A 16,689-nucleotide genomic window follows, 5' to 3' on the forward strand; every position below is an offset into this window, starting at 1 on the left:
AATGGGCCAGATGCACTAAGCTTCAAAAGTGATCAAATGGAGAGTGATAAGCAGCCAGCCAATCATCTCTTACCTGCCATGTCACAGACTGTGTTTGAAAACTGTCAGGCACGAGCTGATTGGTTGGTTGTCTACCACTCTCCATTGTATCACTTTTGAAGCACATAAAAACTGACCAAGTTGACCTTCTGTTTCTTTTTGTATAGGAGATTGATGGCAATGCATTGCTTCTTCTAAGGAGTGACATGGTTATGAAGTATTTGGGACTAAAACTGGGGCCTGCCCTGAAGCTTTGCTACCATATTGATAAGCTGAAACAAGCGAAGTTCTGATGTTTCCATGTTAGTAACTCAGCACTGTCACATGGTAGAGTGATAACATGTTGCCTTATGAAAAGGCCATAATGACACCTTTTTTTATTTTTGTCATAAGCTTGTGTTTTAAAAATGGTTGTGTAATTTTCATATCAGCCAATCCTTATTACTGAAAAGGTGTGCAAGTCATTGCTCTGAATGTGGTTGACATTACTGTAGATCAACAAAAATGAATTCACACTTCAGCGCATTACTGTAGATGCTACTGTAAAAGCACTGCCAAAGCAAGCATGGAACTACTAACCAACACTGAACTATTTACTTGGAAGATGAAATGAGATCCCGGTTAACATTATATTACAACAAATAGCCAATATCAAACCAATAATTGACATTTTAACTGGTGCTGTGTACACACGGTCCGATTTCCTTTCCGATGTTGATGATATAGTCAACATCGGATCGGCATCGGATCGGAATCTGATGCAGATCACAAGGGTTTTAACCCTTGCGATCCCGATCCGATCCCGATGCGCGTTCACGTATCGGAAGCCAGAAAGTCTTGGCTGCCTTGTCTATATAGTGCAGATCTGCACTATATAGTCAAGATAGGATGCAAACCGGATGTGCCTTAAGATCCTATCCACGATCCGATCTGATCGGATCATGGATAGGATCTTAAGGCACATCTTACCGTGTGTACACACCATGGGTCTCATGGAAACCTAAAAGTATCACTTTGGATTTCCAGGAATATCAGATTTCACTCTTATAAAGTGTCTCCTGCTCGAATATAATTTTTTCTATAGCTCTCATATATCATTACACTGTGCAATGCTTGTAATTTTTTTAATTACCAGGACATAACTATTATAGTTTACAATCCTTACGTAGGCACTTACTGTACAAAGTGGTAACTGTATAGTTCTTGTTGTTTTGCTGTATACAGCGAAAAATAGGTTTTCAGATATGCACAGTATACACTAGACAGGTGATCACCTATGCACTCTCCTCACATTTGCATCAGGCCCTTTGTTCGCACGGGGCTGATGTTTTGAGCAGGCGCATTTCTGCACATGTGCAGACGCAGGGTGCGTGCAGCCACGGTGAATAAACTGTTCTCCTGATGCACGCACCCACATTGCTGGCGGGGGGCATGGAGGGGCCGGACCATTTACATATGGGATTCCCCAGCATTTCATGGGTGTTCCCATGAGAACGCTGGGCGTTCTCACGCAAATGCCCCGATGACGTGGGTGCAAGAGGCGGCCAGCTGATATCACTGGATGTCAGCTGCCTGCCCACTTCCTCCCGAGCCTCCATGCATATGTAAGTGATTTGAGAGTCACTTTTATATGTGTGCACCATCGCCATCATTCGATGGTCGCCGACCATTGAATGATGTGGGTGTTCCCCCACAGCCTGTGAATGAATGTTTATGTTACAGCCTTGCGAATCAACCAGAATCACCCCCTTAATCTAAAGGACCAGATTTATCAAGCTTGATAAGTGATAAACAACCAGCAAATCAACTCCTACCTGCCATGTTACTGTATATGTGGGGGTTTGAAAAATGACAGGTTGGAGCTGATTGGCTGGTTATTTATCACTCTCCACTTTATCACTTTTGAAGCTTGATACATCTGGCCTACAAAGTAGTATTTTTGTGTTATTGTTCATATTCGACCTCAAAGGTAGGGAATTACCATTTTTAATTTGTGCATATCTACATCATATGGCTATATTACAGTATATTGTTTATCAGCTACAAATAAAAAAATCCACATAAAGCAAAAAAACTATTTTATGCTACTGTTCCCCAGTGTAATCCAATAATCAGACCTCAAAATAGATTGATTGTACATGTACTATTTATTTGGTCTGTTCAAGTCCAATTCTGTACAGTACTAGATTAAAGAATTAAAAGCCCACCGGGTAAAACAGGGACCAACAAAATTGTTGTGGGAAAGGGCATGGCCAGTACATTGAGGGGCATTGTTTCAAGCACTGAGGCCCCCAGAGGATTTCCCTGATGTCCAGTTGGATCAGCCAGACACCGTTTCTATAAAAAAATATTATTCTACATAAATATATATATGTGCATTTTAAACTATGCAGTAAATAGGTTGCTTTGAAGTAAGATACATTATTTGAAATCTACTTTATAAATAAAATAGAATAATAATAAAACTCTACAGAATGATTACATTTAACTGCCATGTATCTGACACTTGTATGTACAAATATGTTTTGGCCTCATGAATGCTTGGAATACCATGCTTGAGCTGGGACATCTCAATTTCTTTTAATTTCATGAATGCTGTCATCTGAAATGCAAAGTGTCGATTTAGCCAACTACGGGTCTGATTCAGAGTTGTAAGCTATTAGCTCCTCCGCTGCGTTTTTGTACACAGCAACTGTACTGAAATAGGCAAATGCTGCAGAGACATCTTGAAATAAAAGATACTTAATACGATACGTAATACGAACTACTGCCATATCTGATAACGCAGAATTGGATGCTTGGTTAAAGCCACTGGAAATGCGGCAGACACGCTCCTGTTTTCTGAGATGCTTTTTGCGGCAACCTCAGTATCAACTTTACATGCCAGTACCATGTCAATCATGTTGCTGCAGTAAGGGGCACTGCGACTGACATCGGTACACTGGGTTTGCACATGTACAGATCTAAAAACATTGCAGATGTGTGTAAATATTAAGGGGGTATTCAATGTGTGCCCATATTTCTGACAGTCAGAAATAGCTGCACTTTTCAGTGTAGAGTAGATCGAACTTACATTGGAAAGACCCTGGTTGGAAATACCGTGGATCGGTAGAGATGGCCACAGATTGTTGAAAATAGACACAGAATATCAATTTAGCGGACATTTTTGACAATTCAAATGCGGCCATTTTCTAATAGGTGTGTGCCGATATTTGCAACTGTCCAAAATATCGGCACACTCCCCCAACCCCCCCCCCCCAACCCAAAAGATAAATTTACTAAGATGTATTGAAGTTCTATTTAGCACCTTCTAGTAGGTAATAGAATCAGAATGACAACATCCCATCTTCTATACAACTCTCATATTAGTAAATATACCGCCGAATTTATCTGAATTGGACCCAGTGTCATGAAAATGAATTTAATTTAAGGTATTTAAAAAATAATAATTGAACAAGATTATGTATTTATTGTGATTATAAAGTGTTAAAGTAGAATTCCTTTTGTTTTTTCTACTATTACAGCACTGAAATACTTCGTTCTCTTCCTGCAAAATCTAATGAATCAAAATAAAAACAAGGACAATTTTCCAGTCCGAATGTACAGTAGGACATACTGTTTTGTTTCCCAATTCTACTGTCAGCTTTATATAAAAGTACAAAAACTATGAGCAGCACATACATTTTGAGCCGTGCGATGAGATGTGTGCGGCAGTGCGCATCTCATTGCACTGAACAATTGTATGGACACCTTTAGTCGAATAGCAAAGGAATCTCACCATGTGTACACACCATTAGACAAATTGGTGCCAATCATTAAATTACCATATTCTGTGCTTAGCAAATGAGCCTCATTGTGTTAGGAATACCTATGGTACACAATATACTCCAGTACAGTAGAGGCATCAGTAATAGCCAAACAGCCATAAAAATGTAATAGGTTGGCAAATCATTTTTCCAATTGGTGCTAAAGAAAGTACTGTAATATGTCAGTGTCTATTTGTTTCCCACCAATTCCATAATTACTGCTTACTACTATTGGTCAGTTTGGTGCTATAGTAAAGCTGTGTACATATGAGGTGATTTTAAGCTGAGTGATTTATATGTGCTGTGGGCGATAAATCGCCGGGTGCATGCTAGCTCCTGCAATCAGCTGCTTCCCTCTGCAGCTCCCCCGGCAGAGTCTCTTTTTCATCAGTGACCATCTCTGGTCGCTGATGAAAACGGGACACTGAGCAATATATTGCACCATGTGTACACAGCTTAAGGTGCCCATACAATGCATTGTGGGCTGGATCACATCGTAATGCATGCGTTTTGCATGCGATGCGATCCGTGGGCAGTACAAAAATTCTGTGCAGCACATACTTTTTGTACTGTGCGATGCGATGCCCACGGAAGTGCACATCACATGGCATTACACTCTGCTATCACAGCGTGTATGGGCACCTTTGAGGTGAGACTCACAGTATTTTGTGAAAGGTTATATGCATAAATTATATAGTTAATGATAACATACATGGTGCTAATTCCAAATAATGCCACATTAAATGTATATTTGCAGTGCAGTTTATTATAGAGAATAAACAATGTGACAAGTTAGAAAGAGGCCTGTCCTAGAGGGCCGCTACTGAAATGTTTACATAACCAATGAGGCCCATTGTTGCCGTACAGTATATCAAAACATATGTCATGCCTACAAAATGTAGCTTATAGATACACTAGAAGCAAGACGGTAGCAATGTCTGTTGTCTGTTTGGGCTTAGAAAGCTCAGGGAAAGCTGTATTTCACATCTAAGAAGTATTCATGTGTTTTCTATGTTAATTTATTTTGTGTTAAAATAAGGTCAGACTGTATGTACAGAAAGTGTAATCACAATAGATACTCCAAGACGCATAGACAGTATTGCATTGTGTTTGACCAGTGCGCACCTAAAATGTAATCTAGCCATATATGTCATGTCTCCTCGGCAGTTAAACAGAGTTACCTTCACAGAACGTGGTTTAGCTAAAGTAAGTATGCCCTCAAGTTTGTTTATGTTGTTGCCAACACCTACCATCTATTTTTTTTATCAACCATGGACAAAGCAGGCACTGTGACCGGAAGGGAACCCAGGCTTTAGATCTATGGTGTCTAGGTAGACAATCAAAAGGTCAACAACCATTGGTTGATGGTCAAAAGGTCAACATGGTCAAAATGTCGGCATGCATTTTTAAGGTCGACATGAGTTTTTTGTAAAATAAAATGACATGTTCATGCTTTACCATCCACGTGGGCATAGAGTTGGGCTATAATTGTGCGACAAGCGCAGCGAGGCACCGTACCCGAAGCACAGCGAGCATAGACACTCAAAAAATGAAAAACGTATCTTTTGACGCTGTCGACCATTAGTTGTCAACCTTTGGATTGTAGACCTAGACACTGTTGGTCTAATAGACCAAACCCGACCAGAAGATCCTGGGTCTCTGAAACAGTGGATGAATGGAAGAAGTGTTATGAGTAACATTTAGGTTTCTTTTGTGACAATAATGGCCCCATAGACGTTATGTGTATTTTCTATATATATGTATGTAAGTATAATATACTGTACATTGAAATACTTAAACATACCAGCGTCAAACAAGGTGCATGATGGAACTTTATATATGCACCAATCTGCCATACATGGAGTACACTCCTGCTCACAGCCAAGGATTACACAGCAGCATGTGTTCTATGGGTGGTGCCAATCACTGATGTGTGCGGTGTGTTAGGAGAAATACTACCAAATGTACAATGTAAAAAGTGTCAAATGTGCTTTCAGTTTTTTCATATATTTTATTTGGAATTTATTAAAGTGTACAATGTCACTATTTAGAGGCATGTTTTCAATATTGTAATTGTACATTTACCGTTATGTGTATTGTATCTTTGATGTTTGCATAGTAATTAAAAATGGAATATACTTGGCCTTAATGTTTTTAAATCTAATAAAAATGACTTTTTAAGTTTCTTTCATATTTGATGCTTTGTTTTCAATTCTGTCAAAGTATTGAGATTAAACACAATGAATTAAACGCAGTCCGTTTCTTTACATGCATTTACTTTGCTTGCAGATTTTCTGAGCCATCTAACCTAACTTGCTGGATGCAACAGAGCTTCTTACTTGGGCACAAAGCAAAAGCATTGTGCTTTATATAACATACTGTACCCCCAACAGTAAATTACCGCCTTGCGAATCAATGTGCATACTGCGCAATGGATGTGTACAGCTACACATCCATTCACAGCCATGCAAATATGTCCAAAACCCATCGTAACAGACTCACCATTGAATGAGTTTTTCACTGACCACAACTACTCAGAGATGTCACGTAGACCTGGACTTTACCGGGTAGTGCAATGTATAAAGGCATATCTGGACTGCAGCTAATGTCACACACCCTCCCATAAATCACTTGGGCACGCCTAGCATTTTCCTGGACACTCACAGCATTTTCCTAGACATGCCTGCATTTCTTTGAAGCATACCCATTAAATGGCTAGTTTTCACCCCCAGACAACTAATTCCTGTCAATCACTTTGCCAAGTGGCAGGCTTTCATTGCAGGATGGCCTTGTGCATGCATACTTCGGGCCGTAATCATGCGCAGTGTATCGAAAATATACTGTACACATTCCCAGCCATGTAATCAGATCTGAATCGGGCCCAGGATGTCAAAGGAAGGTCGGGGCAGGCTCTCTCAGTGATCATCGCAGGAGATTTTGAGAGAGAAGTATTTGGGGTGAATATGGGTGTACATCTCATTCACCTAAGTTTTTTGAACTGTATAATGTAGGGATCTGGTAATGATTATAATAAAAATGTTTGGCTTCATCTGTGCATACTGCTTGTATATAGAGTCTACATAAAGCAGGACAATAATAATATTTCAACTGCTGACTAGGGCATTGTCCAATATTTTTCGATTGACTTCATTTATTGACCAAAAACTGCAGCATTCAAAAGTAAGGTTTGCTGATGAATAGATTAGTTCTTACGTCTCAGTCTCACTAGCAGCCTTGGAGACCAGTAGTTAATGAAATTGGCCATGGAGTGCATTTCCCCCAAATATAGAGCCGCATAGGAAAGTCTTGGAGATGGGAGTGAGAAGCATAAATCAGTGAGGAGGTTAGATATATGAGGATCAGAGGGATAGTGTGGGCAGCAATGGGGTTGGAGATGAAGAGAATTTTGAAGGTGACTGGTACAGAGAATGGCAGAAGTTAAATGTTGAGAGAGGAAAATAAGTCAGGTGGCAGTGTTGTGGATGGGTGGAAGTTTAAATAAGCGAAATGTGAAAGTGAGGCCAGATGAGTTTCCACTTGATGAGGCAAAACTAGACCTGGCATAAGCTTTAGGGGCAGGTTTATTAAGCTCGGTGAAGTGATAAAGTGTCTGTTTTTTATCACTGGCCAATCAGCTCCTAAATGTGCAGTTACAGGCTTGGTTTGAAAAATGACAGGTAGGAGCTGATTGGACACTTTATCACATCACCGAGCTTAATAAATCTACCCCTAAGTCTCTTCCAAAGTGAGAAAGTGCTAAATGCCTGAAATGTTACACAGGTGGTAGAATCAGAATTGGGAATGGGGCTGTGAAATCTGCAGCTTAGCGAGTCAACCAATCACCACCCACACGACCGTCCATCCCCCCTCACATGTCGAGTTTCCCCTCACACCTGCAAATGGATTTTTTGAAAAACATTCAGCAGGGTCGAATCATTTGATGGTCACTGAACATCGAATGATTCTACAGCGCTCACAAATCGAATTCACTTTCTGGTGACTTAGGTTTGCAGCATCCTTGTACGGGAAGTGGGTGGGCAGCTGACATCCGGTGACATCAGCTGCCCGCCCCCCACACCTGCGTCATAGCCACATTACCATGGGAACGCCCCAGCTTTTTAATGGACATGCTCATGACATGGGCGCTACTCATCCCTGCTGCCCCCTGCCCCCACTGCTCGGTGCGAACAGACTGCTGAATAATCAATTCACTGTGCCCACTCGCAAACGGAGCTTGCACGTGTGCATAAATGCTTATGCGCATGCGTAGTGGCAAAACCTCGCTCACTTGTGCGAATGTACAGGGGAGCGTTAGGATTAGAATAACGGCCTGAATGTGAGGATGAGGATGAAAAAGAAGGAGGTGGGAATGACACCCAGCCCGACAATGTTAGGACAGAGGTAAGAAGAGGGGAGGTGGGGGAAGATGAATTTCAGCCCTGGTCCACTCCACCTGCTGCACCAATGATAGTTCCACCTCTGAGCTGTCTGATGGTAGAGATGGCCCTTCTCATAGTCATATTAGGAAATCAGATTACTAATAATTTCCAAGGGACAAAAGGTAAACTGTAAATGTGTGTTCATTCAAGTAAAAATAACTCTATAAAAAAAGGTGCTTAGAGGCATTGAATTTGGTATGGTGAAAGGCTTCCATCGAAACATAACAGAAGTAATCCATACATCACAGAGGTTACTCTTTAATCCTTAAGAAGACTTTGATCATATTGATTGTGCTTTGTACAGTATTAGCCTTATTCATGTAATCCCCTAGGACTCATAGTGAGTGCACTGTATGGATTAAGAATCTGTCCAGGCAGCTCAAAGTAATATTCTATAGATAGGGAAGACAGAGATGGCGCAAAGGACTCACAATTGATATGTAAAATATGTAGAATAAATCTGGACCCCTTTAGGGATGTATTTACCAGATAGAATTTATTGATGTAACAGTTCAGAATAAATATCAAAATAAATTTAAGAATTAAAATTACACATAAAGTACAAGTGCAGACAGTACAATAAATGCAATGCATATATAAAAACAAAGACGGGAGTTAAACACGCTTATCTCACCATAGGTGGAAGGTGCGGTGGGCTAGGTGCTCAGATGGTAAGTCCCAGGTAGCAGGGTGATGCACCACCGCACAGGCTTCAATAGGTGATACACGCCTATTCAAGCCTGTGCGGTGGTGCATCACCCTCCTACCCGGGACTTACCATCTGAACACCTAGCCCACTGTACCTTCCACTTATGGTGAGATAAGCGTGTTTAACTCCCATCTTTGTTTTTATATATGCATTGCATTATAGGACACGGCTGTCTCTATGTATTGTTGTTCCGTTGTTATGGTGATGGGTGCACGCTAGACTTGCGGTGCACGTGACGCTGCTGACGTCATTTGTCAGCACGGAGGGGATGGCTCCCGCCATATGTATAAGCTGTTTTAGCCTGACAGTGAAACGTTGACAGTGAAACGTTGCAAATAAACTTTTCGTTTTAACGAACTGAGACAAGTATATTGGGGTGCCGCACACACGCTGATGCTATCTATCTTCATACAGTGCGGGCACCCAGCCATTATTGACTTAGAAGGCTGTGCAAAGCTACCCAGTGAATATATATATATATTCTAGAGTGTGGTACCAAAATCGCGCTGGTGATGGTTCTTACTAAATACCTGATTGTATATCAAACTTATAAATGGCAGCCAAACCCTGTAGAGTTCCTATGCCTGATATGGAACAACAGTAGTAAAATCGGATAAAAGGTTCAGGGTGCGCCTTTTAGGATCAATAGTCCCAACCTTATTTTCATGGAAACAGACAATAATTCATTTAACCCCTTCCCGACATTTGATGTACATTTACGTCATGGCCGGGATGTACTTCCCGACACATGGCGTAAATGTACGTCATGGCTTAAAACTGTCACCGCGTCTATAGACGCGGTGACAGTTTAAACATGTCTGCTGTCCCTGACAGCAGACATGTCCCTGCATGCCCAGGGGGGGCTGCGATGCCGCCCCCCCGTCGGCGATCGCTGTGATTGGCTGTTCAGTGTGAACAGCCAATTACAGCGTTTTCTGTGTCACCGGCGAATAACGTTCGCCGGTGACACAGGGATCGGTGGTGATTGGTGCTGTAAAGTACAGCACCAATCACCACGGGGTGTAAGGGTGACACTGGTGTCACCCCACCTCCCCCCACCCGCCCCCAAAGGCCGTGATTGGTTCGTCGGACCGACGAACCAATCACAGCCATGGAGGGTGATTTAAACTAACGGTGACTGCACTGCAGACGCCATTCCGGTCTGGAATTGCGTGCAGTGCGGTCACCGTGCCTATCTGCCGCGATATACTGACCTGATCCTTGCAAACACTTACCTGATCACTGCTTGTAGCGTTCCTGGATCTTGTTACTTCTTGTGACTTCCTGTGTTGTGCTGTGCTGTGTTGTGCTGCTGCAGTGTGTTCGAGTTATAGATAGAGAGATAGAGAGAGAGAGATAGAGAGAGATAGAGAGGGCTAGTGACAGAGAGTGCTATATTTTGTGCTGCTGCAGTGTGATAGAGTTATAGATAGAGAGATAGAGAGAGATAGAGAGAGATAGAGAGATAGTGACAGATTGTGCTATATATATTTTATATATATACAGCTGTACTGCGTGTGCAACTGACTGCTGCCCCCCCCTTTTGTGCTGATCAGTATAAATTAACTGATCAGCAACTTTTTGGGGGCGCAGGTTTTTTTTTTATATATATATACCTGTCAGTGCTGCTGCTGCAGTGTCATAGAGTGATAGATAGTGAGAGATAGAGAGATAGAGAGAGATAGTGATAGAAAGTGCTATATTTTGTGTCTGCTGCCCCCCTTTTGTGCACCCCCAGCAACTTTTTGGGGGTGCAGGGGTTATTTTTTATATATATAACTGTCAGTGCTGCTGCTGCAGTGTCATAGAGTGATAGATAGAGAAAGATAGAGAGAGATAGAGAGAGATAGTGACAGAGAGTGATAGAGAGTGCTATATTTTGTGTCTGCTGCCCCCCTTTTGTGCACCCCCAGCAACTTTTTGGGGGTGCAGGGGTTATTTTTTATATATATAACTGTCAGTGCTGCTGCTGCAGTGTCATAGAGTGATAGATAGTGATAGATAGTGAGAGATAGAGAGAGATAGAGAGAGATAGAGAGAGATAGTGACAGAGAGTGATAGAGAGTGCTATATTTTGTGTCTGCTGCCCCCCCCCCTTTTGTGCTGATCACTATATCTGAGGTGATCAGCAACTTTTTGGGGGTGCAGAGTTTTTTTTTTTATATATACCTGCCAGTTGCACTGTCAGTTGCAACAAAGGTTGTGCACCTGCTGCCCCTCACTGGTAATCAGTGTCGCATCACTGATCACCTTTTTTTTTTTTTTTTGAGGGTGCGGTGGGGTCTTTTTTTAATTTTTTTTGATCAAATTTTTTTGATCAAATTCCTGTTGCCTTTGAGCGCTGTTCAGTGACGGACGTTACTGACCAACATCTGTGCTCAATTTTTGGCGCAGGACCTTTTTTTTTTTTTTTTTTCTGCACTACATACACACTACACACTACATACTACATTTAAATAAAGTTTGTACCCCCCTACACTATACACGTGTTGAAACATTTCACTACCAGAAACACAAAAATAAAAATGGCATCCCAAATGTCATCCCAAATGTCATCCCAGTCATCCAGAAGAATGTATTCAGCGGAGGAGGCATATGCCATGCTTGCCTCTGACTCTGACACAGCCAGTGAGGCAAGCGGGGAATTTGAAGGATTCATCTTAAGCTCCTCTTCCTCCTCTAGCTCCTCTTCCTCCTCTAGAGCAGCTGAGACCCCCCCCCAATAATTGATCTCGTATGGACCCCACCACCAGACAATTTTGAGCCCCAGGTTCCTGAGTTTTTGGCCATCCCAGGAATCCAATTTGATTCCACAGGTCTCAGAGAAATTGACTTTTTCAAATAATTTTTCTCTGATGATTTTATAAATTTAATGGTGGACCAAACTAATTTATATGCCCAGCAGTTTATTGCTCAAAACCCCACGTCATCATTTGCTAGGTGGACCCCTGTAGATGCAGTAGAGATGATGACGTTTTGGGGTCTGGTGTTTCATATGGGCATAGTAAAAAAGCCAGAAATTAGGCAATATTGGAGTACAGATGTTCTGTACAGCACCCCACTTTACCGTATGGCCATGACCCGGACTCGTTTTGAGTTAATCCTTAAATTTTTGCATTACAACGATAATGCACAGTGCCCACCCAGAGATGATCCCACCTTTGACCGGCTATTCAAAGTCAGGCCGGTCATTGATCACTTCAGTGCCAAATTTGAAGAGATGTACATCCCAGATAAATTCATTTGCATAGACGAGTCCCTTATACATTTTAAAGGAAGGGTTAAATTCCGCCAGTACCTTCCCAGTAAGAGGGCAAGGTATGGCATAAAAATGTATAAGCTGTGTGAAAGCACCTCAGGGTACACTCACAGGTTTAGGGTATATGAAGGGAAGGATTCAAGAATTGAACCGCCAGAATGCCCCCCCTCCCTCGTAGGTGTTAGTGGAAAAATTGTCTGGGATTTAGTGCACCCCTTCCTGGATAAAGGTTATCACCTCTATGTGGATAACTTTTACACCAGCATCCCCCTGTTTAAGGCCCTTGGTTCAAGAGGTACAGCAGCTTGCGGTACTGTGCGCAAGAACCAAAGAGGCCTCCCAAAAACGCACATTGCCCAAGTAATGAGAAGGGGTGAAAGCAGGGGAATATGCACCGAAAATATGTTGTTGGTCAAATATAAGGACAAGAGGGATGTCCTTATACTGACAACAATTCACGGAGACAGTACCACCTCCGTCCCTGTACGAGGTACCAGTACCCACACCTCAAAACCTAATTGTATCCTGGATTACAATAGGTACATGGGCGGAGTGGATCTTTCAGATCAGGTACTGAAGCCGTACAGTCCCCTGCGGAAAACAAAAATCTGGTACAAGAAGCTGGCCGTGTATATCATCCAGATGGCACTGTATAACGCTTACGTGCTATTCCGTTCTACCAGCCAGAGGGGGACATTTATGCACTTTCAAGAGGAAGTCATAAAGGGCCTAATATTTGGGAACCAGCAGGCAGAGGGCCCCAGTACTTCTAGTACTGGCCCCCGTTTTGTACCAGGGCAGCATTTTCCTGATGAAATCCCCTCCACTGGAAAAAAGGGCAGGACACAAAAAAGGTGCAAAGTTTGCTATAAAAAGGGAATAAGAAAGCAAACTATTTTCCAGTGTGACACTTGCCCCGACAAACCCGGCCTATGTATAAAGGAGTGTTTTAAAATATACCACACATCTATGGATTATTAGGTTCATAATTTCACCGTGCTTCGGGGGTCTTGCTAATGCCACATAGCACCCACCATTCATTCCACCAGAATCTGAGCCGCAAAATCCAAAAATCACTCCTTCCCTTCTGAGTCCTGCCATGCACCCAACTGGTATTTTTTGGTCACATGTGAGGCATTGCCGTACTCGGGAGAAATTGGGGCACAGATTTTGGGGTGCTTTTTCTCCTTTATACCTTCTGAAAATGAAAAATTTTGAGCCAGAACTGCATTTTTGTGTAAAAAAATGTAATTTTTCATTTTCACTGCCCAGTTGTATCAAAATTGGTGAAACCCCTGGGGGTTTGAAATGTACACTATACCCCTAGATGAATTCCCTGAGGGGTGTAGTTTGCAAAATGGGGTCACTTGTGGGGGGGTTCCACTGTATTGGTGCTTTGGGGGTCTTGCTAATGCGACATAGCACCCACCAACATTCCACCAGAATCTGTGCTGCAAAATCCAAATATCACTCCTTCCCTTCTGAGTCCTGCCATTTTTTGGTCACACATGAGGCATTGCCGTACTCGGGAGAAATTGGGGCACAGATTTTGGGGTGCTTTGTCTCCTTCATTCCTTGTGAAAATGAAAAATTTTGAGCCAGAACTGCATTTTTGTGTAAAAAATTTAATTTTTCATTTTCACTGCCCAGTTGTACCACAATTGGTGAAACCCCTGGGGGTTTGAAATGTACATTATACCCCTAGATGAATTCCCAGAGGGGTGTAGTTTGCAAAATGGGGTCACTTGTGGGGGGCTTCCACTGTATTGGTGCTTCGGGGGTCTTGCTAATGCGACATAGCACCCACCAAAATTCCACCAGAATCTGAGCTGCAAAATCCAAAAATCACTCCTTCCCTTCTGAGTCCTGCCATGCACCCAACTGGTATTTTTTGGTCACATGTGAGGCATTGCCATACTCGGGAGAAATTGGGGCACAGATTTTGGGGTGCTTTTTCTCCTTCATACCTTATGAAAATGAAAAATTTTGAGCCAGAACTGCATTTTTGTGTAAAAAAATGTAATTTTTCATTTTCACTGCCCAGTTGTATCAAAATTGGTGAAACCCCTGGGGGTTTGAAATGTACACTATACCCCTAGATGAATTCCCTGAGGGGTGTAGTTTGCAAAATGGGGTCACTTGTGGGGGGGTTCCACTGTATTGGTGCTTCGGGGGTCTTGCTAATGCGACATAGCACCCACCAAAATTCCACCAGAATCTGTGCTGCAAAATCCAAATATCACTCCTTCCCTTCTGAGTCCTGCCATGCACCCAACTGGTATTTTTTGGTCACATGTGAGGCATTGCCATACTCGGGAGAAATTGGGGCACAGATTTTGGGGTGCTTTGTCTCCTTCATTCCTTGTGAAAATGAAAAATTTTGAGCCAGAACTGCATTTTTGTGTAAAAAAATGTAATTTTTCATTTTCACTGCCCAGTTGTATCAAAATTGGTGAAACCCCTGGGGGTTTGAAATGTACACTATACCCCTAGATGAATTCCCTGAGGGGTGTAGTTTGCAAAATGGGGTCACTTGTGGGGGGGTTCCACTGTATTGGTGCTTTGGGGGTCTTGCTAATGTGACATAGCACCCACCAAAATTCCACCAGAATCTGTGCTGCAAAATCCAAATATCACTCCTTCCCTTCTGAGTCCTGCCATGCACCCAAATGGTATTTTTTGGTCACATGTGAGGCATTGCCATACTCGGGAGAAATTGGGGCACAGATTTTGGGGTGCTTTTTCTCCTTCATACCTTATGAAAATGAAAAATTTTGAGCCAGAACTGCATTTTTGTGTAAAAAATTTAATTTTTCATTTTCACTGCCCAGTTGTACCACAATTGGTGAAACCCCTGGGGGTTTGAAATGTACATTATACCCCTAGATGAATTCCCAGAGGGGTGTAGTTTGCAAAATGGGGTCACTTGTGGGGGGCTTCCACTGTATTGGTGCTTCGGGGGTCTTGCTAATGCGACATAGCACCCACCAAAATTCCACCAGAATCTGAGCTGCAAAATCCAAAAATCACTCCTTCCCTTCTGAGTCCTGCCATGCACCCAACTGGTATTTTTTGGTCACATGTGAGGCATTGCCATACTCGGGAGAAATTGGGGCACAGATTTTGGGGTGCTTTGTTTCCTTCATTCCTTGTGAAAATGAAAAATTTTGAGCCAGAACTGCATTTTTGTGTAAAAAATGTAATTTTTCATTTGCACAGCCCAGTTGTATCAAAATTGGTGAAACCCCTGGGGGTTTGAAATGTACACTATACCCCTAGATGAATTCCCTGAGGGGTTTAGTTTGCAAAATGGGGTCACTTGTGGGGGGGTTCCACTGTATTGGTGCTTCGGGGGTCTTGCTAATGCAACATAGCACCCACCAACATTCCACCAGAATCTGAGCTGCAAAATCCAAAAATCACTCCTTCCCTTCTGAGTCCTGCCATGCACACAAATGGTATTTTTTGGTCACATGTGAGGCATTGCCGTACTCGGGAGAAATTGGGGCACAGATTTTGGGGTGCTTTGTCTCCTTCATTCCTTGTGAAAATGAAAAATTTGGAGCCAGAACTGCATTTTTGTGTAAAAAAATTAATTTTTCATTTTCACTGCCCAGTTGTACCACAATTGGTGAAACCCCTGGGGGTTTGAAATGTACACTATACCCCTAGATGAATTCCCTGAGGGGTGTAGTTTGCAAAATGGGGTCACTTGTGGGGGGGTTCCTAACTTTTAGCATCTTATGGTGCCTAGAAACCTACATGGTGCCTAAAAAATAATCTCATAAAAAGGAGGCTCCAAAATCAAGTAGGTGCTCCTTCTATTATGAAGCCTGTGGTTTGGTCAACGTGCACACTAGGGCCACATATAGGATATTTATGAAAACAAAAGAATTGGGGGAATCAATTTTTAGTCACATTTCTCTAGTAAAATCTACTGTGTTCCTTAGAAAAATGTATTAAAATTGCAAATCTGCAAAAAAAATGAAATTTTGAAATTTCACCTACACTTTGTTTTAATTCCTGTGAAACACCTAAAGGGTTAACAAACTTCCAAAATGCTGTTTTGAATACTGTGAGGGGTGCAGTTTTTGAAATGGCATCATTTATGGGGGAGTCTCACATACAAGTCCCTCAAAGTCACATCAGAACTGAACTGGTCCCTAAAAAAATCAGTGTTTGAAATTTTCTTGAAAATTTGAAAATTTGCTATTCATATTGTAAGCCTCCTAGTGTCCAAAAAAATTAAAAGGAAGTTGAAATAATGATGGAAACATAAAGTAGACATATGGTCTATGTTAGTTATTAACTATTTTGAGTGGTATGATTATTTGTCTCACAAGCAGAAAATTTAACATTTTGCAAATTGCTAAATTTTCCATTTTTTTACGACATTTTGGTATTTTTCACTAAAAAACACAGACTGTATCGACCCAA

General features: G+C 41.9%; 1 protein-coding gene across 4 annotated transcripts in view; it reads left to right on the forward strand.

Annotated features, from left to right (window-relative positions):
* The window catches only part of SCML4 (Scm polycomb group protein like 4), a 73,757-nt gene extending 67,719 nt beyond the window's left edge, over positions 1-6,038 (forward strand). For 3 of the 4 annotated variants that reach the window (XM_083176938.1, XM_083176940.1, XM_083176941.1), the window contains one exon: positions 207-3,286. In XM_083176938.1, the coding sequence (XP_083033064.1) occupies positions 207-332 (126 nt within the window). In that variant the 3' untranslated portion in view covers positions 333-3,286. Of the gene's footprint in view, positions 1-206; positions 3,287-3,563 lie in introns of those variants that run through there. The other variant, XM_083176939.1, reaches the window with a different exon arrangement.
* The last annotated feature ends 10,651 nt before the right edge of the window (positions 6,039-16,689 follow it).

Source organism: Crinia signifera, chromosome 3, assembly GCF_055691185.1.
Source record: "Crinia signifera chromosome 3, ASM5569118v1, whole genome shotgun sequence".
Lineage (NCBI taxonomy): Eukaryota > Metazoa > Chordata > Amphibia > Anura > Myobatrachidae > Crinia > Crinia signifera.